At 36.4% G+C, this 27,275-nt stretch overlaps 1 protein-coding gene across 1 annotated transcript; it reads left to right on the top strand.

The window, feature by feature from the left end:
• slc26a6l2 (solute carrier family 26 member 6, like 2) lies at positions 1–26,394 on the top strand. Its single transcript, XM_065286327.2, has 19 exons — positions 1–303; positions 4,740–4,879; positions 5,111–5,221; positions 5,322–5,494; positions 5,567–5,731; positions 6,236–6,388; positions 6,490–6,572; positions 15,037–15,184; positions 15,359–15,472; positions 15,708–15,785; positions 15,894–15,989; positions 17,352–17,458; positions 17,539–17,608; positions 17,845–17,937; positions 18,779–18,877; positions 19,675–19,932; positions 21,058–21,112; positions 25,534–25,676; positions 25,772–26,394. Exons 1-19 carry the CDS (start codon positions 173–175, stop codon positions 25,796–25,798), a joined length of 2,244 nt encoding a protein of 747 aa, XP_065142399.1. The 5' UTR covers positions 1–172; the 3' UTR covers positions 25,799–26,394.
• Positions 26,395–27,275: the final 881 nt, after the last annotated feature.

A 27,275-nucleotide genomic window follows, 5' to 3' on the forward strand; every position in this document is an offset into this window, starting at 1 on the left:
TCTTCACACGTTTTTTATCTGTGCTTCGGAAAATCTAAATGTTTTTCTCTTAAGGAAAACAAAGACCACAATTCATACATTACCCCTGGGAGGGGTTTGAGGTGGGTTACTGAAATATTGAACCCCCAATCTAGACTGAAAGGATCATATTGTGCACATGAATTAGGTAGATATGAGTGTCTCCGGAGCAAAATTCTGCGTGGACAGGATTATACTGGATAAAATTAACCTGGATGAAGTAGCCCAATGGCAGAATGAAATCCAAGGGCCCTCTTTGAAAGACAAGATCCGTGACTCTATGAGGTAAGATATAAAGACACAAACACAAAAAGTGTGTTTTGTCAAAGCAAGCCTTCATTTCGACTGACTAGAAGATTATTACGTTAATGTTTTAAACATGTTCTTATCTAAATTTATGTGACCTAGTCTGTGACAAACCAAACTGAAGTCATTTTTGGTTATTTACTGTTTATTACATAAAATCATGCTATATAATGTAAAGAACATTCTGTACAAATATAACCTAGATATATTTAATATTGACTAAGTAAGATCACGTCAAAGACTGAAATTAATGTAAAATAAAATTTTGATTTCCCTAATCTCAAAGGTTTTGAGACTTTAGCCTGGATTTCACCGACAGGGTCACATATTTTGAATTGTCACTTTACTGCATCTGCCACAAAATTATCACACGGTAAAAATTTTCACAATTTTAACAAAAAAGGCAAAAAAGCCAAGGCCTAAAAAGACCTTTACATATATAATCAAAAAACAAAGAGATAAAAAAAAATCACATTTCATTTTACAGTGATATAAAGTAAAATGTATGGTTTTCTAAGTAACAGTTGTTAATTACCGTATATTTTATGGTTATTAACAATTTTTACACTTTTACTGTAAAATATTGGTAAGATTATGGTCTCTGTATGTTGAAAATACTTCTCTCCCATGATTTGCCTAAGGAATAATTGATGACGGGCCATTGAATTATAAGAAAATAATGCACACCCAAGGTGCAATGCGGCACCTTGGCGAAGCGGAGTGCCGTTACACCGCGGGTATGCATTATTTTCAAATAATTCAAAGGACAATTATTCCTCTTATACCACGGTTACCACAAACATTGCTCAGCCAATCAGAACACAACATTCAACAGACCTGTGGTATAAGGTTTTCTAAGTAACAGTTGTTAATTACTGTATATTTTATGGTTATTAACCATTTTTACACTTTAACTGTAAAATATTGGTAAGATTATGGTCTCTGTACGTTGAAAATACTTCTCTCCCATGATTTATGGTTTTCTAAGTAACAGTTGTTAATTACCGTATATTTTATGGTTAATAACAATTTTTACACTTTTACTGTAAAATATTGGTAAGATCACTGTACGTTGAAAATACTTCTCTCCTATGATTCATGGTTTTCTAAGTAACAGTTGTTAATTACCGTATATTTTATGGTTATTAACAATTTTTACACTTTTACTGTAAAATATTGGTAAGATTATGGTCTCTGTACATTGAAAATACTTCTCTCCCATGATTTATGGTTTTCTAAGTAACAGTTGTTAATTACCGTATATTTTATGGTTAAAAACAATTTTTACACTTTTACTGTAAAATATTGGTAAGATTATGGTCTCTGTACGTTGAAAATACTTCTCTCCTATGATTCATGGTTTTCTAAGTAACAGTTGTTAATTACCGTATATTTTATGGTTATTAACCATTTTTACACTTTTACTGTAAAATATTGGTAAGATTATGGTCTCTGTACGTTGAAAATACTTCTCTCCCATGATTTATGGTTTTCTAAGTAACAGTTGTTAATTACCGTATATTTTATGGTTAATAACAATTTTTACACTTTTACTGTAAAATATTGGTAAGATTATGGTCTCTGTACGTTGAAAATACTTCTCTCCTATGATTCATGGTTTTCTAAGTAACAGTTGTTAATTACCGTATATTTTATGGTTATTAACAATTTTTACACTTTTACTGTAAAATATTGGTAAGATTATGGTCTCTGTACGTTGAAAATACTTCTCTCCCATGATTTACGTAAGGAATAATTGACGACGGGCTATTGAATTATAAGAAAATAATGCACACCCAAGGTGCAATGCGGCACCTTGGCGAAGCGGAGTGCCGTTACACCACGGGTGTGCATTATTTTCAAATAATTCAAAGGACCGGAGTCAATTATTCCTCTTATACCACGGTTACCACAAACATTCAACAGACCTGTGGTATAAGGTTTTCTAAGTAACAGTTGTTATTTAATTACCATATATTTTATGGTTATTAACCATTTTTACACTTTTACTGTAAAATATTGGTAAGATTATGGACTCTGTACGTTGAAAATACAAGACACCGTACATTTACGCTAAAAAACAGTAAAAGAACCTTTCCTGCGTTACTCTTCACATTTGATGATACTTTATTTAAATAATTATGTTTCCTCTTAAATTTTTTACAAGTTACATACATTAAAGTTTACAAAACTTTATCATGAAAAATACCAGCCTGATCTCACGTGAATTTGTACACATTTTACGAGTTGGCTAATTCGTATAAATTCGTTCAAAGTTAATCATGGAAAACCTGACAATTATAAAACAATAATAAAACTCCGCCCCTAAACCCAATGTCAGGGGGATAAAGGCAAATCATGCAAAACTGTATGGAATATGGTCGTACAAATGAATATGAATTAACCTAAAATACGTACGAAATGCTATAGCGTTGAAAATACAGGTAAGAATTGTGGAATATACAAAAGAAAATGCTACGGCTTTTTATACAGTTTTTAACTGCATGTTGTTTACAAGTTTCCAGTTTCCTGGCAACCACAACTGACAGTTTTTTACAGTGCAATACAGTTTTAGTTATATCTAAGTTATTATGTAAGTTGGGAAAAAAATACTTGTGTGCGCAACAATGAAACATTTACCCACAGGACTAACTAAATATTCATCTTTTGTTAAAACAACATATTTTAAACAACGTATTTAACAATGCCATCAAAATGTCATATTGATATACACTCTCTTGTAGCACATTTTAAGACTAATGTAATGTGCTATGTATGCTGGTGTAACCGCAGAGAAAGGAACACAAATCTTTACACTAGGGGTGTAACGATACACCAATGGCACGGTTCGGTTTAGGGTTTTTGAGCCACAGTTCGGTTTGCTGTGGGTTATGTCATTTTACCAGCAATGCTAAGGAACAATAAATTAACTTATCTAATAACAACAAAAATAACTTGACTTTTTCTTTATTAACTTTGGCAAACAAACTTAAAACAAAACTTTAACTGAATAATGCAAGACTGTAAATAGCCATTTATCAGGTGATGAATATCATTGCATAGCTATGCTGAAAATTTTACTGTTGAAGTCAACTAATGCATGAAATAAATGTACTATGAATCTGTAAATTTGAGTATAATGTGGGTTTATTATCAGTAATGAACTAATCAAGGTAATCATACACACACACCAGAGGTTGTTAGACTTTTTCACTTTTAAAAATTCCGCCATCTCTTGTCATTTCATGCTTTGTGTCACTTTGTGCTGCACAGGCAAATATAAACAAATCACAAAATACTGATGCGATTAAAATAGCAACAAACGTGTAAACCCCGTGATTTTACTTCAGACAGACGACATCTTGTTACATTTTTACTTTTGTTCTGGAGAATGATCTCGCGCTCTTCCGTAACACATGTTTCCGATCTGACGCGCGCGCACGCACGCACTCAAGCATGCACACGCCCACGCACACACACACATACACAGTTACGACAGATTGTCTGTGCTTTGTCTACGACACGAACTGGAAAACCATCAATAAAGACTGAGTCTAGCACTATAACGGTACTACTACTTCGTATTTATTTACTACTATAAAGATAACAGTGCAAAGTAACAGAGCATGCTTATCACTTTCTCTATGTATGTTTTTATCACCCATGCCCGGACCCACATGATGCAGTAGATCAATGACGCCTCTTGTGGTGTGGAGTAGAACTGCCGATACCTATAACATATCAGGATACCACACACACAGACGCCCCATCCCAAACGGTATACTTCCATACTATATAGTAGACGAAAAGCACTACTTCTCGTACTCTTTGCCTACTATATAGTATGGAATTAGGCGGTTTGGGACGCAGTGAGAGACTTAAATGTGTCCGGGGATCTGCAATCTCTGGCGGAGCAGCCATTCTGCGCTCACTCCCAAGTCACGTGACATGACATGCACTTGGAAAACAGAAACTCTGGAATATAATATTTAGAACAGCATTTAAAAAGCTCTTATTAGTCGTTACTAATACACTATAATCAAATGTATGCAAAGAAAATTTTGTTTAAATGAATAGATCAGTTAGTCAATTAACATTAACCTCAACAATGGGCAGCAGGAGGCGTGAGAGTACCGCGGCACGCCACGAGAGTTCCGCGATTCGTATCGTGGGCGGTGTATCGCGATCGTTCGGTTCAGTTTGTAATATCGATACAACCCTAGTTTACACAGTGTGATTTGAAAACCCAAGGACATGAGAACACAAAGCAACTTTGGTGGAAATGTACTATCCATTTATTTTCTAGTGAATTGCTCACCTAATAAGAAATGATTTACAATTATTGTTTATTCTTTCTTCCTGAATTTATTTTCCATTAACTTTTCATTTTAACATTCCTGTTATTTCTGCTCCAGGTGCTCTGTAGGGCGCCTCTGGACTTTGATTCTGACGTGGATTCCGGTTCTATCCTGGATTCCCAGTTATTCCATTCGGAAAAATGCTCCTGGTGACCTGGTTTCGGGTGTCAGTGTGGGAATTATGCACCTGCCTCAGGGTCAGTTTGCAACAAGCCCCAAGCACAAGGAAAAACTTCACAAAAGATCAAATGACATTAAATGACATCAGAATCTTTCGAAATCCCATTATTGGTTTGCCCCCACAAACAAGGGCTATGGTTAAGGTTAAACTTTAATATGTTTGAGCTTATATCACTTTAAAATAAGTGTATCTAAAGTCTCTAAACAAATATATTGTGTAAAGGCTTGCGTGTGTGATATGTACTCAGGTATGGCGTATGCTCTTCTGGCTTCTGTTCCTCCTGTCTTTGGTCTCTACACCTCCTTCTATCCTGTACTTGTTTACTTCATCTTTGGCACATCTAGACACATCTCAATAGGTAAGAGAGAGATGGATAAATAAAGGTAATGTGACAAAACAATGTTTTAATGCTCAACTGAATAGGCACACACACTGTATTGATGTCTGTTTCTTTAAAGGAACCTTTGCTGTGATAAGTTTAATGATCGGCAGCGTCTCCGAGCGCCTGGCTCCTGATGATCACTTTTTGATCAATGGTACTAATGGAACGATCATAGTGGATACGGAGGTGCGAGACGAGCTACGGGTAAAAGTAGCAGCAACAACAACAATACTTTGTGGCATATTTCAGGTGAGATGGATGGATGAATATTTGAATGGATGTATGGATAGATCCATTGTTAATGAAGATCATGTTTGACAGGTTTTGTTAGGTCTGGTTCGGTTCGGGTTTGTGGTGACCTATCTCTCCGAGCCGTTGGTTCGGGGTTACACGACCGGTGCAGCCACTCATGTGATCATCTCTCAGCTCAAATACATGTTTGGAGTGTCACCCAGAAGATTCACTGGACCCCTGCAGCTGATTCATGTCTGTATTTTACATGCACAAAATCTATGCATTATTTAAAGGTCTAGTGTGGGTTTTTTAGCAGCATCTAGTGGTGAGATTGCGAATTGCAACTAACGGCTCAGTCCACAGCTCAAAATGCATAGTGAAGTGAAGGTAGCCGCCACAGGACAAACACGTCGTTGTCTGAAACAACATTGGGACGAAACGCCCTGTAGACCAGTTTGTCCGTTCAGGGCTACTGTAGAAACATGATGGCGACTTCCATGTAAGGAGACCCGCGGTGTATGTCGATAAAAACAGCTCATACTATGGTAATAAAAACAATACAGTTCATTATGTAAGGACACCACTGATAATATAGTTATGTAGGTTATATTGCATTTCTGTCAAGAGATCCTCCCTAAAAGTCCCACATTGCACCTTTAACTAAACATTTCATCTATCTTAAAAAAGTCTCTTAAAATATACATTTTATTCAGTTTATTTAAAGTGTAAAGTTATTCTTGTTTGATTGTTTTTCAGACTCTGTTGGACCTGGGCAGTTTATTACCCCAAACACATGTACCCACTCTGATGGTCACTCTGGTGTCTCTCATAGTTTTGATCATTGTCAAAGAGATAAACTCCTGCTACAGTCACAAACTACCTCTCCCTATACCAGTAGAGCTCATGGTGGTAAGTGTGCACACACAGAGAGAGAGAGAGAGAGAGAGAGAGAGAGAGAGAGAGAGAGATGCTGTTAACTTGTTAACTTTATACTGTTTGTATTTTTACAGATTATTGCAGGGACTCTTATTTCACATAAAATTGATCTCAGAGATGTTAATGGTGTTGATGTTGTGGGAGAGATTCCAAATGGGTAAGGGTGTGCGTTTCATAATATATTTTTGTAATTTTTAAGGCTTAAATGTGCATTGGGTAACTATTATGAGGATCTCTTGACAGAAATGCAATGTAATGCATAACTCTATTATCAGTGGTGTATAAAGACCTTACAAAATGAACTCTAAGAATGAGACATTTTTATCAACATACACCGCATGTCCCCTTACATGATGGATGTCGCCGCCATGTTTCTACAGTAGCAGTAAATGAACAAACTGTTCTATAGATCAGGTTTGGTTACTTTGTTGTCTCAGACAATGACATGTTTGTGCTGTGGCCGCTATTGTAGTCTCTCTATTAGGGATGGGAAGATTCCCTGATTCGCCCTGTGCATCGGCATAAAAAGTTAACGATGTGACGCATCGTTTTAAAAATCGTGCATCGGATACAAATTAGCATTTGCATCGCAAAGCATCGTTTCTACCAAACTGCATCGATAAAAAACTGATTTATGTATGTATAATTATTAGTAGGGATGGCTGCTGCGAAACATATTTTGACACTGTGTCGAGATCCTGAAGTGTCGATGTTTTGAAACACTGCTCCGAAATGTGATTCGAAACACCCATGTCATGTGAGGAAGTGATTCGAAACACCGAAGTCACGTGACCAGTGGTGACTGGTCAATAGGGGGCGTTACGGTGTCGCCCCCTTAGGGCCCTATTTTAACGATCTAAGCGCATTGTCTAAAGCGCACAGCGCAACATCTAAATGGGCGTGTCCGAATCCACTTTTGCTAATTTAACGACGGGAAAAATGGATTTTGCGCCGAGCGCATGGTCGAAAAGGGTAGGTCCTATTGTAATGGGAGTATTTTGGGCGTAACGTGCAATAAACCAATGAGAGTCTCTGCTCTCATCCCCTTTAAAAGCTAGTTGCGCTGGCGTTATGTCTAATCCCTATTTAGATGACGGACTTTGTAAACTGAAAAAATAAGCGGAGGAAGAAGATCCCCAGTTTAAGATTAATGTTAAATAATTGTGTTGTTTTTCACTTGTATTGAAATTGTTATTTTTTTATCAAAACCTTTAAAACCCGTTTTCTTTTAGTCATGGAAGTAAAAAGCAGGCTTGTAATTGCTTTTAATGTATGGCTATCCAATATCATCAAAAAATTATTTACAAGCATGTAAGATAAGGTTTGTACTCTAAAAATACTTTATTTGTAATAAACAGGAGATAAAGAATTTACAAACGGCTCTTCTCACGTTTCAGCACTTTGGACAGCGTTTTTTTTTAGCAAAGAGTTTTTTTAAGCATTACTTAAAAATGTTTCTCATCTCACCATATCCACAGGTACAGAGTCATCATAGACAATAAATCCGTGAGGTAGCATTAAAAAAAAAACATTTAAAAACAGACGCATTTGTTTAAAGCAAAGCATTTATTTACTTAGCAGGCTGCAGGTGAAGCAGCTCTTTGCGCCTTCTAACGTCTCATAATCTGTCCTCATTTATGTCCAAGAGATTCAATAATAATCTTTTACATTCAATCCTTTAATCTTTCATATTTAAAAGCATTTTTGTGCTGCTGCGCATTATGTACCTTGTGATAAGCAAACCCGCGTTGTCCTCCCGTGTTTAGGCGCATTTTACTAATGCGCTCTTTAAATAACATAAAACACATTGCGCCATTGACTTTAGACTTTAGACCAGGTTTTTGTTGGTCAATGGCGTAGTCTATTTTAGTTGCCTCAAAATAGCAACGCGCCAACAATGCGCCTGAACACACCTCGTTTTCAGACCAGAACGCCCATGGGCGCAAAAGGGGGCGCAAATGCAATTGCTATTTAAACAACGCGGCGCTAAACGTGAAAATTAGGGTGGAAACTAGCGAAAGACACTTGCGTCGCGCATTGCGCTGCATTGCGCCGGGTGTAAGATAGAGCCCTTAAAGTTGGCCAGAGAGAAAAGCTACTTTAACATGTTGCCAAAAAGATAAATATATAGTGCGAATTATTACATAATATAATCATTTAGGCGTACTATTTTACTGTTAATCAAGTTATCATTTATTAACAAAAAACAAAAACATCAAAAACTGAGTTTGTTATGTGTGTCTCATGTTTGTGTGTCTGGGGCGCATCCCAAATGAGTGTCTATGTAGGTCAGTAAAAAGGGTAAAAACATGTGACTTGAGGCTGAGCTCTAATTGGTTGGTTTCGGATCCGTCTTGGGGCACAGGAATGTGCCGTTGTTTAAAGAAGCCCCCACGAGAAAAACACTGTGTGTCGGTTGCGTTAACCAAAAAGTCTTTGACAGAAAAAATTTTAAGCAGGAAAATGAAAAAATCTGAATGCCATTTTGGCAAATAGCCCATATTACTTGACTATATGTTATTCCTAGTCATGTCCAGTTGGTGGCAGTGTTGCTATAATGACGCACTGGTTTCTAAACTCTCTCGCGATATTTTGATGCCATACACTGACAGGTCTGCGCATCGCTGCTGAAGTTAAACACTACAGGAGCGCGAGATCATTCTCCTGAACAAAAATAAAACTATAACGAGACGTCGCCTAAGGTCTAGTCCACACGGAGAAAGGTTTTTTTATAACCAGAGTTTTTCCTCCTGTGGTTTAAAAAAATCCCATCCACACATGCTCGGTTTAAAATAAATCTCCGCCTACATGAAAGTGCAAAACACGTGATCACACGCTGTCAAGAGCATGCCACACCAGCAGGCAGTGATATAACCCTAATCGTAAACCCACATTGGCCAATCAGAAGCCTTAATCAGTAGTAAAAAAAAACAGTTGTACTGTCTACATGACAACACTGCACTGTTTTTTGAAAAACCTTACCCTGGCAGGGTTTTTCAAAAATGTTCGGTTTCAGTGATGTGATACTGCGTTGGTAACACTGCGAGCAACACCTTGTGGTGCCATCTGAAAACAGGAAAAAAACATTATTGCATACCTTCTATTGAGCTGTTCCAAATCTGTGGACTGTTCTACCAGTCGTGACGTGATCTGTTGAATCTGTAGCTGTTTTTAAGAATCGGTTAAAAACCCATCTTTTCCACCCCAGGTGAAAAAGTAGTATACTTCCATAGTGTACTTAAAGTGCTTTATTTTCGCACACTAATTTTGTACTTAATATACTAAAAAGTCATCTTTAGTACTTCTTAAGATGTTCTTAAGATGATCTAAGTGTACTTCACTGTGCTATTTTGAGACACCATGAATATGAACTAAAATGCATTTTTAACATACTATCTCTGTATTAAAAAATGTATTTACTTAACACTTGAAATAAACTTGAACCCAACTTTCATACAAATATGGGTTCAAGTTTACTAAAAGTGGTATCTAAATACATTTTTTAAATACATTTTAAGCACATTTTAGTTCATATTTATGGTGTCTCAAAATAGCACAGTGAAGTACACTTAGATGATCTTAAGAACATCTTAAGAAGTACTAAAGATGAATTTTTAGTATATTAAGTACAAAATTAGTGTGCGAAAATAAAGCACTTTAAGTACACTATGGAAGTATACTACTTTTTCACCTGGGACCATTAAATCACTTTCTAATATAGGACTTACTATCTTTCTCTACTTTCCTTTTTTCTTTATCTGTATCTGTACATTCTTACTACAAATATGTACTAACCAACCCATGGCTATGTATACTGTGTTAGACTTGATGAGACGATTTCCAGTGCCCTTATGCATTGATGTTCTTGTGTTGCTATAATTGCTTCTATTGTTTACCTTATTTGTAAATCGTTTCGGACAAAAGCGTCTGCTAAATGACTTAATGTAAATGAGCCCCCCTGTTGGTGGCCTGTTGTTAAACTCAGTCCAAGGTCACAGTACAACCCGCTCTTTTGAACCTCTTTAAAATCTTTTATAGAACCTTCTGTAGAACCAAATCTAGAACTTCCTATAGAACCCACTGTAGAACCTTTCTTTAAAACACACTTTAAAACTCACTGTACAACCCAGTCATAGAACCAGAACCTCTTTAGAATCTCTTATATAACATTCTGTATAACCCACTCTAGAACCTCCTGTAAAACCCATCTATAACCTCCTATAGAACCCACTCTAGAATCTCTTAGAGAACATTTGTTAGACCCACTCTAGAACCTCTGTTTAGAAGCTCACTGTACAACAAACTCTTTAGAACCTGAACCTCTTTAAAATCTCCCATATAACCTTTTGTAGAACCCACTCTAATACATCTTCTAGAACCTAATCTAGAGCTTCTATAGAACATACTCTAGAACTAATATAGAACCTTCTTTAGAACCCAATCTAGAACCTCAAATGGAACCCACTATAGAACCTGTCTTTTGAACCCACTTTAAAACTAATTTAAACATACCCTAGAACCTAATCTAGAACCTACTCTAGAACCTTCTGTAGAACCCAATCTATATCCTCCTATGGAACCCACCATAGAACCTGCCTTTAGAACCCACTTTACAACTCACTTAGAACATACTCTAGAACCTAATCTAGAACTTTATTTAGAACCCAATCTAGAACCTCCTATGGAGCCCCCTTTAGAACCTATTTTAGAACCCACTTTAAAATTCATATTATAACCCACTCTTTAGAGCCTCCTTAAAATCTCCTATAAAACCTTCTTTAGAACCCAATCTAGAACCTTCTATTAAGCCTACTCTAGAGCCTTCTTTAGAACCCAATCTAGAACCTCCTATGGGGCCCACTCTAGAACTTGTTTTTAGAACCCACTTTAAATCTCCTATAAAACCTTCTTTAGAACCCAATCTAGAACCTTCTATAAAAACTACTCTATAACCTTCTTTAGAACCCAATCTAGAACCTCCTATGGAACACACTCTAGAACCTGTCTTTAGAACCCACTTTAAAACTCACATTACAACCCACTCTTTAGAGCCTATTTAAAATCTCCTATATAACCTTCTTTAGAACCCAATCTAGAACCTCCTATGGAACCCACTCTAGAAACTGTCTTAAGAACCCACTTTAAAACTCACATTACAACCCACTCTTTAGAGCCTCCTTAAAATCTCCTTCTTTATAACCTAATCCTCTAGAACCTAATCTAGAACTTTATTTAGAACCCAATCTAGAAACTCCTATGGAGCCCCCTTTATAACCTATTTTAGAACCCACTGTAAAACTCACATTACAACCCACTCTTTAGAGCCTCCCTAAAATCTCCTATAAAACCTTCTTTAGAACCCAATCTAGAACCTCCTATGGGGCCCACTCTAGAACTTGTTTTTAGAACCCACTTTAAATCTCCTATATAACCTTCTTTAGAACCCAATCTAGAACCTCCTATGGAACCCACTCTAGGACCTGTCTTTAGAACCCACTTTAAAACTCACATTACAACCCACTCTTTAGAGCCTCCTTAAAATCTCCTATAAAACCTTCTTTAGAACCCAATCTAGAACCTTCTATAAAAACTACTCTAGAACCTTTTTAGAACCCAATCTAGAACCTCCTATGGAACCCACTCTAGGACCTGTCGTTAGAACCCACTTTAAAACTCACATTACAACCCACTCTTTAGAGCCTCCTTAAAATCTCCTATAAAACCTTCTTTAGAACCCAATCTAGAACCTTCTATAAAAACTACTCTAGAACCTTTTTAGAACCCAATCTAGAACCTCCTATGGAACCCACTCTAGGACCTGTCGTTAGAACCCACTTTAAAACTCACATTACAACCCACTCTTTAGAGCCTCCTTAAAATCTCCTATATAACCTTCTTTAAAACCCAATCTAGAACTTTCTATAAAACCTACTCTAGAACCTTCTTTAGAACCCAATCTAGAACCTGTCTTTAGAACCCGCTTTAAAACTCACAGTACAACCCACTGTTTTATAGAACCTTCTGTAGAACCCAATATAGAACTTCCTATAGAACCCACTTTAGATCCTCTCTTTAGAACCCATTTGAAAACTCACTGTACAACCCAATCATAGAACCAGAACCTATTAGAATCTCTTATATAACATTCTGTATAACCCACTCTAGAACCTCCTGTAAAACCCAATAAATAACTTCCTATAGAACCCAATCTGTAACTTCCTATAAAATCCACTTTAAAATCCCGCTGTAGAACCTGGCTTTAGAAGCCGCTTTAAAATTCACAGTACAACCCACTCTTTAGAACCTGTTTAAAATCTTTTATAGAACCTTCTGTAGAACCCAATCTAGAACCTTCCTTTAGAAGCCACTTTAAAACTCACTTAAAACATATTCTAGAACCTACTCTAGAACCTTCTTTAGAACCCAATCTAGAACCTGTCTTTAGAACCCGCTTTAAAACTCACAGTACAACCCACTGTTTTATAGAACCTTCTGTAGAACCCAATATAGAACTTCCTATAGAACCCACTTTAGATCCTCTCTTTAGAACCCATTTGAAAACTCACTGTACAACCCAATCATAGAACCAGAACCTATTAGAATCTCTTATATAACATTCTGTATAACCCACTCTAGAACCTCCTGTAAAACCCAATAAATAACTTCCTATAGAACCCAATCTGTAACTTCCTATAAAATCCACTTTAAAATCCCGCTGTAGAACCTGGCTTTAGAAGCCGCTTTAAAATTCACAGTACAACCCACTCTTTAGAACCTGTTTAAAATCTTTTATAGAACCTTCTGTAGAACCCAATCTAGAACCTTCCTTTAGAAGCCACTTTAAAACTCACTTAAAACATATTCTAGAACCTACTCTAGAACCTGTTTTTTGAACCCATTTTAAAGCTCACTAAAACATACTCTTGAACCTACTCTAGAACTTGTCTTTTGAACCCACTTTAAAACTCACTTAAAACATACTCTAGAACCTAATCTAGAACCTACTCTAGAACCTTCTTTAGAGCCCAATCTATATCCTCCTATGGACCCACCATAGAACCTGCCTTTAGAACCCACTTTACAACTCACTCAGAACATACTCTACAACCTAATCTAGAACTTTATTTAGAACCCAATCTAGAACCTCCTATGGAAACCACTCTTCCACCTGTCTTTATAACCCATTTTAAACTTCACTTAAAACTTACTCTAGAACCCAATCTAGAACCTCATAGGGAACCCAATCTAGAACCTCATATGGAACCCAATCTAGAACCTCCTATGGAACCCACTCTAGAACTTATTTTTAAACCCCACTTTAAAACTCACATTACAACCCACTTTTAAGAGCCTCCTTAAAATCTCCTATAAAACCTTCTTTAGAACCCAATCTACAACCTCCTATGGAACCTGATAAACGGCTATTTACAGTCCTGCATTACTACAGTAAATGTTTGACTTTGTATGCGCTCCACCCCAAAAAAATTTAGCACAAGCAGCCACTGCACGTTACACCATTGTGACTACGGCTAAATGAAGGGCCCCATTTTACAAGTGTTTCGAATGGTGGGGTACCTTTCGAATCTGCGTTTGACTGACAGGGTAGGAAAAAATCAGGCAATACCTCATAGATGTGTTTTTGCCCAGATCAAACGATCCTCTAAAATACTGGAAAGAAATATTTTTCCTCATTGGTGTGCAACAGTTACATCAAAAAAATCTTTGCATGTCAGCTACAAGTGTCCCAATTGCGTAATATTTTTTTCAAAGGCTGGAGAAATTATAAATAAAAAAAGAAAGAGGCTGAGTCCTACAACAATAGAACAATTTATATTTCTAAAAAAAAATCTTTATACGTAAGCAATGTGTTGTACTTAACTAGACACAAAATGTCGGACTGCACTGCATTGTAAAGGGGTGAATCACATCGGTAGCTGCTCATATTTTCTTTAATCAATTGTATCATAGGCTATGCGTCGAGATGCGTATCGCATTGGACTTAGTTATGGAGATGCACATCCCTACTTCTATATGTTTCAAAAGGGAGGGGTGAGCTATCTGAGCCGTTGGTTGCGATTGAAGATCTCACCAATATATGCCGCTATAAATCTATTCTGGACCTTTAAGGGTCATTCACATTATAACAATAACTATAACATTACCTATTACGATAACTATATTGGCGTCTACACCACCGGACGATAACTTAATGCTAAATCGCTCGCGAGGCGCAGTACTCACGCAAATCATCTACCTTTAATGGCACTAATATTGCATATTTCCTTTAATCAAAAGTTTGTAGTTTATAATTGTTCACATGTCATTAAATGTCTTAATATGCTGTTCTTGTTGCATTTACAGCGGCTATAACCATTGTCCTCAACACCCTGCCTTTTGCATCTGTAGTAGAATAAAAACATTATGAAGTCAATTTCACGGCAACTGCAACTACAACAAACTATATTGTATACTAGATTTTTTATAGTTATTGTTATAATGTGAACTTTAACTTTTAAACCTTTTTAACATCTGCAACACCGCAATTTGTTAGACTAATCTCATATTCATTAGCATCATAGCATTAGATTTTTTTAAACATCTAACCTTCGTCCCTTTTCCAGGTTGGCCCCGCCCAGCCTCCCAGAGATATCTTTCTTCTCGTCGATTGTAGGGGATGCCTTTGCTATAGCTGTAGTTGGTTATGCCATCAACATTTCTCTGGGCAAGACATTTGCTCTCAAGCATGGATATAAAGTAGACAGCAATCAGGTACTCGCATACTCACAATCAAACTCTCAGAATATAAAAAAATTATTTAATACAAACTAACATGGGCTTTACATGAACTCACATTGTCCTAGAAAACCTGGTAGGTGTATTGTGTAAAGTTGAAGTCTGCAGTTAAAGTTTGATAAAAATTAAGATTTTTTTCTTTCTCCACAGGAATTTGTAGCATTGGGGCTCAGCAATACCATTGGCGGGTTCTTTCAGTGTTACGCCGTCACGTCCTCCATGTCTCGAAGTCTTGTCCAGGAGAGCACTGGGGGAAAGACACAGGTAATTTAGACCTGTGTGAACTATTAAATGCACAGATATGTATACACAGTAACAGTGTTCATGTAGCTCAACTGCTAGACCATTGTGTTGCATTGAGATGCCCAGAGGTGTCATGGGTTTGATCCCAGGAAAAACACATAATGATTAAAAGAAAACTTATGGATTAAATGCACTCTAGTCGCTTTGGATAAAAGTGTCTGCTAAATATATTGTAATATATTATTATGCCTTACAGGTTGCTGGTGCCATATCAGCTATTATTGTACTTATCACTGTTTTGAAGCTTGGTCCGCTATTTGAGGAGCTGCCCAAAGTAAACCATCTATTTGGATATAAATACTATGTGTTAAATGTGTGTATGCGTGTATCAGAGCAAATTTTAAATGCAATGTTGATCTTGGTTTTGTGTGTCTGTCATTAGGCTGTGCTGTCCACTATTGTTTTTGTAAATCTGAAGGGAATGTTCATGCAGTTTCAGGATATTCCTGTTCTATGGAAGAGCAACAGAGTAGATCTGGTGAGATCCAATTATCAGGGAAACATTTGCTTTAAGGGACACTCCACTTTTTTTGAAAATATGTTCATTTTCTAGCTCCCCTAGAGTTAAACATTTAATTTTTACCGTTTTGGAATCCATTCAGCTGATCTGATCTGGCGCTAGCACTTTTAGCATAGCTTAGCACAATCCATTAAATCTGATTAGACCATTAGCATCGCGCTCAAAAATGATCAAAGAGTTTGATTATGTTTCCTATTTAAAACTTGACTCTTCTGTAGTTACATTGTGTACTAAGACCGACGGAAAATTAAAAGTTGGGATTTTCTAGGCAGATATGGCTAGGAACTATACTCTCATTCTGGCGTAATAATCAAGGACTTTGCTGCTGTAACATGGCTGCAGGAGGCGCAATAATATTACTCACTGCTCGAAAATTGTCCCCTTGGTTACTTTCAATAGCAAGGGACTATTTTCAGGCGCTGCGTAATATCATTGCGCCTCCTGCAGCCATGTTACAGCAGCAAAGTCCCTGATTATTACACCAGAATGAGAGTATAGTTCCTAGCCATATCGGCCTAGAAAATCGCAAATTTTAAATTTATAAATATTTAGAAAAAGAGTGGAGTGCCCCTTTAAATCTCTCTTAAATAAAGACTCTAAAATCACACAAATGTGTCCCTAGACACACAAAAAGCAGTCATAAGCAGCACGGGTATATTTGTAGCAATAACCAACAATGCATTGTATGTGTCAAAATGATATTTTTTATGCCAAAAATCATTAGTATATTAATCATGATTTTCACAAAAGTTTAATGACTTCCTGAAAATGTTCTTCTTTAAATATAAAAACATGCAATATATCGAATGAAATAACAGATTCTCTGCTTTCAAAAAACAAAACAAAGAACGTTGATATCCTACCTTCATTAGTTCTCTTTTTATCACCTAAAATATGGGTAGGTTTCTTAAAAAAAAAAAACATTTTTAGCAAAAAGCTAAAACCATACATTAATGGAAAGCATATGTATTTATTTCAGGTGATTTATAAATCTTAATTTTAAAAAAATTGACTGGTTGTGTGGTCCAGGGTCACAAATATGTCCATTATATGTCCATGAGTTTCAGACAAGATGTCAACAATGTCATAATTTGAGCTCAGATTTGTTCAATCTGCATTTAAAAGTCAATATTATTGAAGATTTCAATATGAACTCTCATCAAATTTACCCAGATCCAAATTATCCTCCATTCATTTTATATCTCCAACTTTATAGCTGAAACTTTTTCAGTTAATAGTATTCAACTGACCACTCCATCCAATCTCCAGAGTTATAAAAGAGCAAACCTCTGAACAATAATATTTTCCTCTGGGTTATAGCTGGTGTGGCTTGTGACGTTTCTCTGTACTGTTCTGTTTAATCTGGATCTGGGTTTGCTGGCGTCCATTACCTTCAGTCTTCTCACTGTGATCTTCAGGACCCAGTGGTGAGTGTGTATTTATGTGCTTATAAAGATAACAAGTGCTTATCTCATGAGCCTAACTACTTTACTTTCTGTCTGTCTAGTCCACGATATTCTTTACTTGGTAGGGTGCCAGGCACAGAACTGTACTTAGAGACGGAGTCATATAAGGAGGTGAGACTTGCATAGGAAAAGTGTTTATTTATACACTGTAATAAAGCATACAATGGTCTGTGGACTCTTAACATGCATTGCTGCATGAATAAATTATGCGACTGATGTTATGTTGTTGTTGATGCCATTGTTATACTTTACTGTAGTGACGTTAGGATGGTTTTACAGGCGTTTGTTATTGAAGTTTATGTGCATCAACCTAAAAATGCATATCTGTGTCTCATGGCTGTGAGTAGGCCAAAGAAATCACAGGTATAACTATCTTCCGGTCCTCTGGTATGATCTACTATGCCAATGCTGAACTCTATCAAGAAGCTCTAATGGAGAAGGTAAAGGACACACACACACACACTGGTTTCCATGTTTAGGGCGACATTCCATAGGCATAATGGTTTTTATACTGTACAAATATAAATTATACTGTATAACTCAAACCCTAACCCCAACCATCACAGAAAACTTTCGCTACTTCACATTTTCAATAAACATAATTCTGTTTGATTTATAAGCTTGTTTCCTCATGGGTACCTCAAAATGTCCCCACAAGGTCACAAAAATACTGGTATTCCTATCTTTGTGGGGACAACTGGTCCCCACAACGTGATAATTACCAGGTACACGCACACACACACCCGCACACACACCACTAGGGAACACAGGTACTCCTCTAGTTTAAATCCTACCTCTCCGGTAGATCCTTAAGTGTGTTATGGGGGAATGCATTGTCCACAGCTCACCATATTGTCATTGGGGTCCCTCAAGGATCAGTGCTTGGACCACTACTTTTCTCCATGTAGATAACATCCTTAGGACCTAACATGCAGGCGCATGGGTTCTCCTACCACTTTATGCTGATATGACATGCAGATTTACTTATTATTTCACCCAGATGATCCAACCATAGCAGCATGCATTATAGTTTGTCTAGAAAACATCTCAGCTTGGATCACTTCCAGCTAAGCCAAGCTAAGACAGAGCTGCTTGTATTTCGGCACACCCCACAGTACAGCATGACCTCATTAAAACCTTATAAAACAGACAGAAACCTTGAAGTAGTCTTTGACGACCAGCTGTCCATAAATTTATGGTGGAGATCAGTCTCACTTTCAGCAGGGAAAACAAAGTAACACCCAGCATTTGTTCGTTCTTTCTGTTTTTTTTTCTGTCTAGAGTGGAATAAATTTTCCAAAGCTTCGCAAGGTGAAAAAGATGAGAGAGAAACATGCAGAGAAGACAAGAAAGATACAAATGAATGAAGAGGATAAACAGGTGAGAGAGGAATGAGCAAGGACCACGCCACAAATGAGTGTAGCAGAAATCATTTTATTGGGATGAATTAGATAAGCGAGTATGATAAAGGGATGGGATGTTAGTCAGGTTTGTCCGGGGTTCAATATAGAAAGCCAGAATGTCTTAAAGTAAAATGAAAGTGACATGCTTATTAAGTATGCAACGCACTCTCAAAAAGCCCAACTCTCTAACCACTAGGCTACATCGTCTTTATTAAATAAAGGCCAATTAAAGGGATAGTCTACCCCAGAATGAAAATTTGTTCATAAATCACTTACCCCTGGGTCGTTCCAAACCTATAAGTCCTTCAATTGTCTTCAGAATACATTTGAAATATTTCTGAAAAAACAGGAGACTTGTGACTGTCCCATAGACTGCCATTTAACCGACGCTATTCAAGCCCAGAAAAAAATGAAAGACATCGCCAATAAAGTCCATGTGCCATCAGTGGTTCAATCAGAATATTAGGAAGCGACGAGAACACGTTTGTGCACAAGAAAATAAAACTAACGACTTTAACGCGCTCTAAAGAGCAGTTTGTCCATTTAGGGCTACTGTAGAAACATGACAGCGACTTTCATCTGAGGGGACTCGCGGTGTATTCACTGTAGATAAAACGGCTCATTTTAAGTTTATAAAAACAATACCGTTCATTTTGTAATGTCTTTATACACCACTGATAATATAGTTATGTAGATTATATTGCATTTCGGTCATGAGATCCTTCTGAAAGTTACACAGTGCACCTTTAATATTCCCAGTTTCTGTTTTTATAGAGTGGAGTTTTGAGAGAGTTAGCAAAGAGAATGGTGATCTCAATGAAGAATGTACGTGACTCTAAACGTGCACGTCGACACGAGACTGACCGTGAATGCATTATCAGTGAATACGAGATATCAACATTTGACCACAATAACATGGATGAAGACTTCCAGCCAGAGCAGATCTCCGGAAAGATGGATAAACACTCCATCATCCTGGACTTCAGTACTGTCAGCTTCATTGACACAGTCACGCTAAAAACACTGACAAACGTAAGAGATTAAAACCACATCACATTTTTAACACTCAGTCAAAACACTGAAACTGACATTGAGAAAATAACATACTGGACTGCAAATAACATACTGTTTTATTGTCAACAAAAGATATAAAGGTGTTTTTTAATAAATCCCTTTCTTGTGTACACTTTTAGAAATAAAGTTAGAGAAGATCACTGGGACGGTACTCTTTAAAAAAGTCTAGGTATCATTGAATTACCAATATATACTTTTGAGGTACTAATATGTGTACTTTTTGAAAGGGTACCACCCCAGTGACCGCTTTTGTACCTTTTATTTAAGGATGTACCGTGTCATTTATTCTAGTTTATATGTTTCAGATCTCCATTCAACATTGATTTTGTTATGCACATTGACTTTCCAGATGTCTCTTTTACAAAATCATTTTAAATGCATTGAATTTTACTAACATCAATGTTAACTTTTAATATTAACATTCGCTGTCGTAGGTTCTAATCTAAAGATTAGGTTTATCACATCTGTAGCCATAAAACAACCATTTTGGTTTCCCCAAAGTACCATTCAGTCAAAGCCCCCCCCCCCTTGTTAGTATCTCTTTAATCTTTCTACACAACACAGTGACCACAGTGGTTTGTAAGACTTTATGCAGTATTTTAACAAAATTATCCCAAGCGTTTTCATACCAAAAGGGCCAAATATCAAACCTGATATATTTTTGATAGAATTAAATGTTGCGGTGTTATATTTCCTTATTTATAATTTTCTAATATTACTTCTGTTCATGTATAAATAATGCAGTTTTATTTTCAAAGGTAACTGTAAAGATATCCTTTTGCCAGTCATTTTTAAATGTCCTTTTATTCACTTTAATTTCTTACATTTAATTATAATTTACATTTTTGTAATGTACAAATAAAACATAAAATGTTACATTTTAAAAAATGTTTAATTAGAAATATGAACATCTGCATCAATGACGTTTATCCTTTTTTGACGGGCCAAATTAAAGGTCATTGCTGGCCAACTTTGGGTTTGGGCACCTCTGGTTTAGATCATTATTCAGGTGCAAATAGAAATAATCTTAAGAACAGAAAAGCTAAATTTGTTTTGTTTTATGTTTAACCACTTTGTTTCTAGATATTTCGAGATTTTGCAGAAGTGGACATCACTGTTTACATAGCTGGATGTCAAGGTGGGTCAATTTCAAAGACACACAACTCAAATCTGAAACACAACTATTTACACCCTTCTTTGGAGGTTTCCAAATAACAACATGAGGGACTTTTTAGAATGAATGTAGGCTACACATACTGTATGTTTCCCTTCATTCTTTAAATACAAATACAAACATGCCAATTTTGGTAAACCATTCTCTGCAAGCATGTGAAAAAATAGGTTATTGAAATTTGTCTCCCCTTATGATGTCAGAAGGGGATAATATATGGAGCGAATTTTGTGCCATAATTTTACAAACAAATTTGGCATTTTGCAAACAAACTCAATCTGCTTTGCAAAGGGAAAACTTGACTCGCAAACTAACAGAAAAAACTTTGCAAATAATAAAGGCAATTTGAGAGAAAATGCAGAGGTGTTACAAATATGTACTGTGTTTTGTAAATATGACCATGATTTTTTCACAAATGTGACCATGATTTTCTCACAAATGGGACCATGATTTTCTCACAAATGTGACCATGATTTTCTCACAAATGTGACCATGATTTTCTCACAAATGGGACCATGATTTTCTCACAAATGGGACCATGATTTTCTCACAAACGGGACCATGATTTTCTCACAAATGTGACCATGCAATCCAAAACAGCAGATGGCGCTGTTTCAACCTTATTAGGCATTTTCAACTAGTCTCCCTGAAAAGCCCTGAATTTTAACTTACATATCACCCCGGACAGTGCCAGCAACTGAATGAAGACTAAATTAATTTTTCGTGGTTCATGTTGTTAATCTCTGCATTTATTGAAAGTGTTGATAATAATTAATGTCTGTTAATAGTAAACACATTCTGTGTGTAAAGACATTGAATTCCATCTGAATTCTATACATTTGCAATTGTCAATCCCTATACCCCGTCTGATTCTCTAAATTCTCTTCTTTTGGTGATAAGAAACTCACCATCACTGGACTGTTTTAAGTGATCCTTAAAGACTTATCCTTTTAAAATAGCTTACTATTGCAAAATGATTATTACTAACTTGTTTACTTTTGTATGTGTATGTTCCTGAGAATCTCATATATTATGGTGCTTTGAGTTTTAGAAAGTGCATTATAAATAAAATTTATTATATCCCCTGCAGAAAAATAACAGCTAATACCAGCCTATGCTGGTTGACTGGTTTAACCCTCTGGGGTCTAAGAGGTTTTTAGGGCCCTGGAGAAGTTTTGACCTGCACTGACATTTGTGCTTTTTTCAGTTGCTTAAAAACATAATAATGGCAAAAGTCTTATAACACTGCATTCAGCACAAACTGGGCTACTATATTATATGATTAACATGTATGTACATGTTTGTATTTTTGAGAGAAAAATGTTTATGCATGGTTTTTGAAAAAGAAAAAAATTAAGTGACTGATATAAGTCCACAAAACTCATTCTAAACATGTTTTCCTAAAACTTTTCAAAGCAGGATCTAGTAGTCTAGAGTTTTTTCTTTAAAATGATGTGAAAATCATTCTGCTTACTCCTTCACATAACACAATATATTGATTTACAATTTCAAAGTCACTTTTTGGTTAGGAAGGCAATATGCAAGGAGGCTGGAAGCTCTTGAATAATCTGTGATTGACAATACACTGCTGAAGAACAATACACTTGCATAATGAGCTGCATAATGAGCCTTTAGGCAGGAATGTGAAGATGCCATTATTGTTAAGTGTTTGTTTGTGAAAGCAAGACAAAAGAAATGCCTTCACATGCATGATCCTGCATTAAATAAACTTAATGTGCAGAGATATACACGAATAAACTGGGTTTTAGATGTGTTTAGATGCGTCTTAATACAAAGTGCGTCAAATATGATTGTGTGTTTGTGTATGCGTTTGGCCGTTGATCACGTCTGACGGAAGCACAAAGAAAACATAAGCGCATGGAGATAACTTTTATTTACTAGGCGAGAGTAACCAAGTAGATGTGATGTTTGCAATCGTCTTTTATAAGAATACCAAAAAGCGCGTCAAATGAGGCATCGTGTCTTTGTGTGTGCATTTGTACATCGCGTCACACCGTCGAAGCACACACACTTGCATCTTTTATAAGAACACCACAAAGTGCGTCAAATATGAGGCATCGTATGTTTGTGTGTGAGTTTGGACATCGCGTCACACAGACGAAGCACACACACTTGCATCTTTTATAAGAACACCACAAAGTGCGTCAAATATGAAGCATCGTGTGTTTGTGTGTGCATTTGGACATCGCGTCACACAGACGAAGCACACACACTTGCATCTTAAGAATACCACAAAGCGCGTCAAAAATGAGGCATCGTGTGTGTGTGAGTTTGAACATCGATCCCATCACACTGACGAAGCACACACACTCGCGTCTGTCTGGAGATTTAGGCGCGAGTAAACAGTTATGTGGTGTGTGCAATCGCATCTTTTATAATGATACCACAAAGCGCTTCAAATATGAGGCATTGTGTGTTTGTGTGTGCGTTTGGACGTCGATCGAGTCACACTCGCGTCTGGAGATAACTTTAGTTACAGTCACTAGTAAACAAGTAGATGTCATGTTTCCAGCACTCGGATTAAAACTCAACACAGCAGTGAATGGCTGCAGAGACGGAATGTCCATTGACTGTGGGGTTGATTAATGAATATGGATGATCTCTGCTCTTCTCTTCAATGGAGCGGGGCGGGGCTCATTATAGATAATGAAGCAACAGAAGAAAGACGGTACATCTCTCTCTTCTAATACAGTTAACAACGAATTACAATATTTGTTTTCGATTTCACTTACATCATTTAAAAGCAGACATTCGAAGCATTATGTAGACATTTATCTTTTGTTTGTATGACAAGTATTCGTTAAGTTACAGTTCATTTTTCTGACGTGTTTCTGAAAGGACTTCACTTAGGGAGAGAGAACAAAACGCGCATCATGTTTATTTTCTTAATTTTGCGAAAAGCACAACATTCTGTTTTTATTGGGAGTGGAGAGAAAAAAACTAGACACTTTAACGTTTTAAATGATGTATAAATCATATCTGTATGTCCAAAATCAGCAGAGTTATCTAAGTCTCTTTGGGGAGTGATTGAAAAATAAAGAGTTTGCGGCGCCCGCGCCGCAGCCGACCCCAGAGTGTTAAGATGGTGTTCCAGCCTGGTTTTAGCTTAAGCTAGTATTAGAAGGATTTTTGCTTTTATACTGTAGCTGGTCAGGCTGATCACACCAGCCCAAACCAGCTTGACTAGGCTGGAAGCTTTGCCAACTTGGCAATTGTGAAAGAAGCTGGTTTAAACTGGTCCTCCTAGCCTGACAAGATAAGACCAACTTTAAAAGGATTAACATTTTGTAGAAGTTTATCTTGTTCAGAGTGCTCAAATGACTATGATCCTGGTTGGTTGGTTACTGTTGCTTGAACTGGCCACTCTGTCCAGACAGCCGATGTTGGGTTTATTATGTCCCTACCACACTCTTTCTCCAAAGAGTTTCATTTATTATCCTGCATCTTTTGATAAGCATTGTAAGTTGAATTCATTGTCTTGACACACAGAATTTGTTTACTATTAACAAACATTTATTATTATTAACACTTACAATAAAATCAGTGAGATTAACAGAATGAAGCCCGACAAATGAAATGTCTTTATTCAGTTGCTGCCACTCTCAGGGGTGATATGTATGTTAAAATTCAGGGCTTTTCCCCTGGGCTTTTTTCCAATGCCTGAAAAAGTTGAAACAGCGCCATCTGCTGTTCTGGATTGCATGGTCCCATTTGTGAGAAAATCATGGTCCCATTTGTGAGAAAATCATGGTCCCATTTGTGAGAAAATCATGGTCACATTTGTGAGAAAATCATGGTCCCATTTGTGAGAAAATCATGGTCACATTTGTGAAAAAATCATGGTCACATTTGTGAAAAAATCATGGTCACATTTACAAAACACAGTACATATTTGTAACACATCTGCATTTTCTCTCAAATTGCCTTTATTATTTGCAAAGCGTTTTCTGTTTGTTTGCGAGTCAAGTTTTCCCTTTGCAAAGCAGATTGAGTTTGTTTGCAAAATGTTGTATTTGTTTGTAAAATTTTGGCACAAAATTCGCTCCATAATAATACCGCCCCTTAATCTGCACTATCCAACAACAGCACTGCCATTTAGTGCAGAGATCAGCTCATTTGCATTTTAAAGGACACACCCAAAAACAGCACATTTTTGTTCACACCTACAAAGTGGCAATTTGAACATGCTATAATAAATTATCTATATGATATTTTGAACTTCACATATGTACTATGGAGAAACCAAAGATAAATTGAACATCTTTAAATAGTCTTATGAAATGTCGCCTTTAAATCATAAATTCATAAAGTCCCCTTTAAACCATAAAATCATACTTTACTAATACTGTGTCTTTGTACGTCTGCAGGGTGTGTAGTTCAACAGTTGGATCGAGGGAGATTTTTCACAGACTCTATCACCAAAAATCAACTTTTCCCATCTATCCATGATGCTGTGCTGCACTGCCTCTCACACTCTAGGAGAGATCTGCCCAGATCTGGGGTTACACTGGTGAGACTGTCATTACATTAAAGATCCTCATGCTTTAGTAGTCATTCTTTACTTTCTTCTCTTTCACAATAACCAAACCGTTGCTCTGGGAACAGGAGATGCCCGGCAGTACCAGATTATGACCAGCAGATGTCAGTCTACCCTCCCTCCCCGCTGCTGTGCATTGATAGAGGACCCTGCGTTTCCATGACAACATACATGGCTGCTGTGATGATTTAAGTCAATGTTTTTTGACAAATCACAAAAGAAATGTTCACAGGTTAAAAAGTGTAAAAAAATATATATATATTTTATGTTGTAATATAAGTGTAGTAAAATTTAATCAGTTAAAAAAATAGAAATTGTGTTAATTGTAATTGTTTTAGCCTAATGTCAATTCCAACCATTTTTGGCAGTGCTTATACCCATTACACATAAAGGTAATGTAATGTATTGCTGGCTGGTCCTGTTTTAATCTCAGTCCACTTTTATTTGCTGACTTGTTTTGTGGAGGGTTTAACAAGTGCTTATCCCATTCCAGACCCCACAAAATTCCAAGGCAAAACATTTCAGGCAGTTTATTTCATCAGGTTTAACATTGTTTAACACACACAGGGGCTGGTGTGGTGGACAGAATGACTTTTGCCCCATATATACATTTTTCAACACTGGTCTTTCTTTGTTGTAATGTAAGTAGAGATGTGTCTCCATAGTTTTTTACAGGGTAAATAATTATTAAATAAAGGCATATCTTGTTTTTTAGTTGTCTTGTACTTGCTTTTAAATGTGTTTATGTAGCACTTTATGCAGTACAGATTATTTCATGAACTGTTTTGGACTCTTTATGTCTAACAGATATTTGAGAACTGTCTTAATATGTTTATGACTGTTTTGGGACACTTTTGACTTACATTGTATTCATTCCTACTATGGAAGTCAAAGGTGCACCTGTTTCCTGCTTTTTCAGTGTCCAGCAGAACAAAGAAATGTATACAGGTTTTTAAAACTTAAATGATTACAGAATTTACATTTATGGTTGAACTAACCCTTTAAGGCAGAGGTCTTCAACCTTTTTTTTAAGCCAATGACCTTATTGGATAGAGAGGGGAGCAGGGACCCCCAGTGCATGTATCAAATTAAATTATAGATTTAAATACTTTATGGTGATTATGTTACAAAGAAATTAAAATTATAATTTTATGTGTACACAGATCTTCAACATACTACATAACATTTATAATTTAATGAAAAGGGTTTTAATTGTAGGACCTTCATTTTATTCAAGTTTTATATCATTTTATATGGGAATCTTCATTTCAGTGTTCTATTATTTCTATTATCAGCATATTAATGCATTTTTATTGTTTGCTAATTTATAAAAAAAAAAGCAAAACAATTTTTTTACTTCAAACAATATCCCAGTATTAATCCCTGTTTAAACTACTAAAAGTGTGACAGAAAGCAATTTTTTTTGTGATCTTAACTAAATTTATAAATGTGTTTATGTAGCGATTTATGCAGGACCGATTATTTCATGAACTGTATTGGACTCTTATGTCTAACAGATATTTCAGAACTGTCTTCATTGGAAGTAAATGTGGGCCAATGCTGTTTGGTTAC

This window comes from Paramisgurnus dabryanus, chromosome 21 (genome assembly GCF_030506205.2).
Source record: "Paramisgurnus dabryanus chromosome 21, PD_genome_1.1, whole genome shotgun sequence".
In the NCBI taxonomy this organism is placed as follows: Eukaryota; Metazoa; Chordata; class Actinopteri; order Cypriniformes; family Cobitidae; genus Paramisgurnus; species Paramisgurnus dabryanus.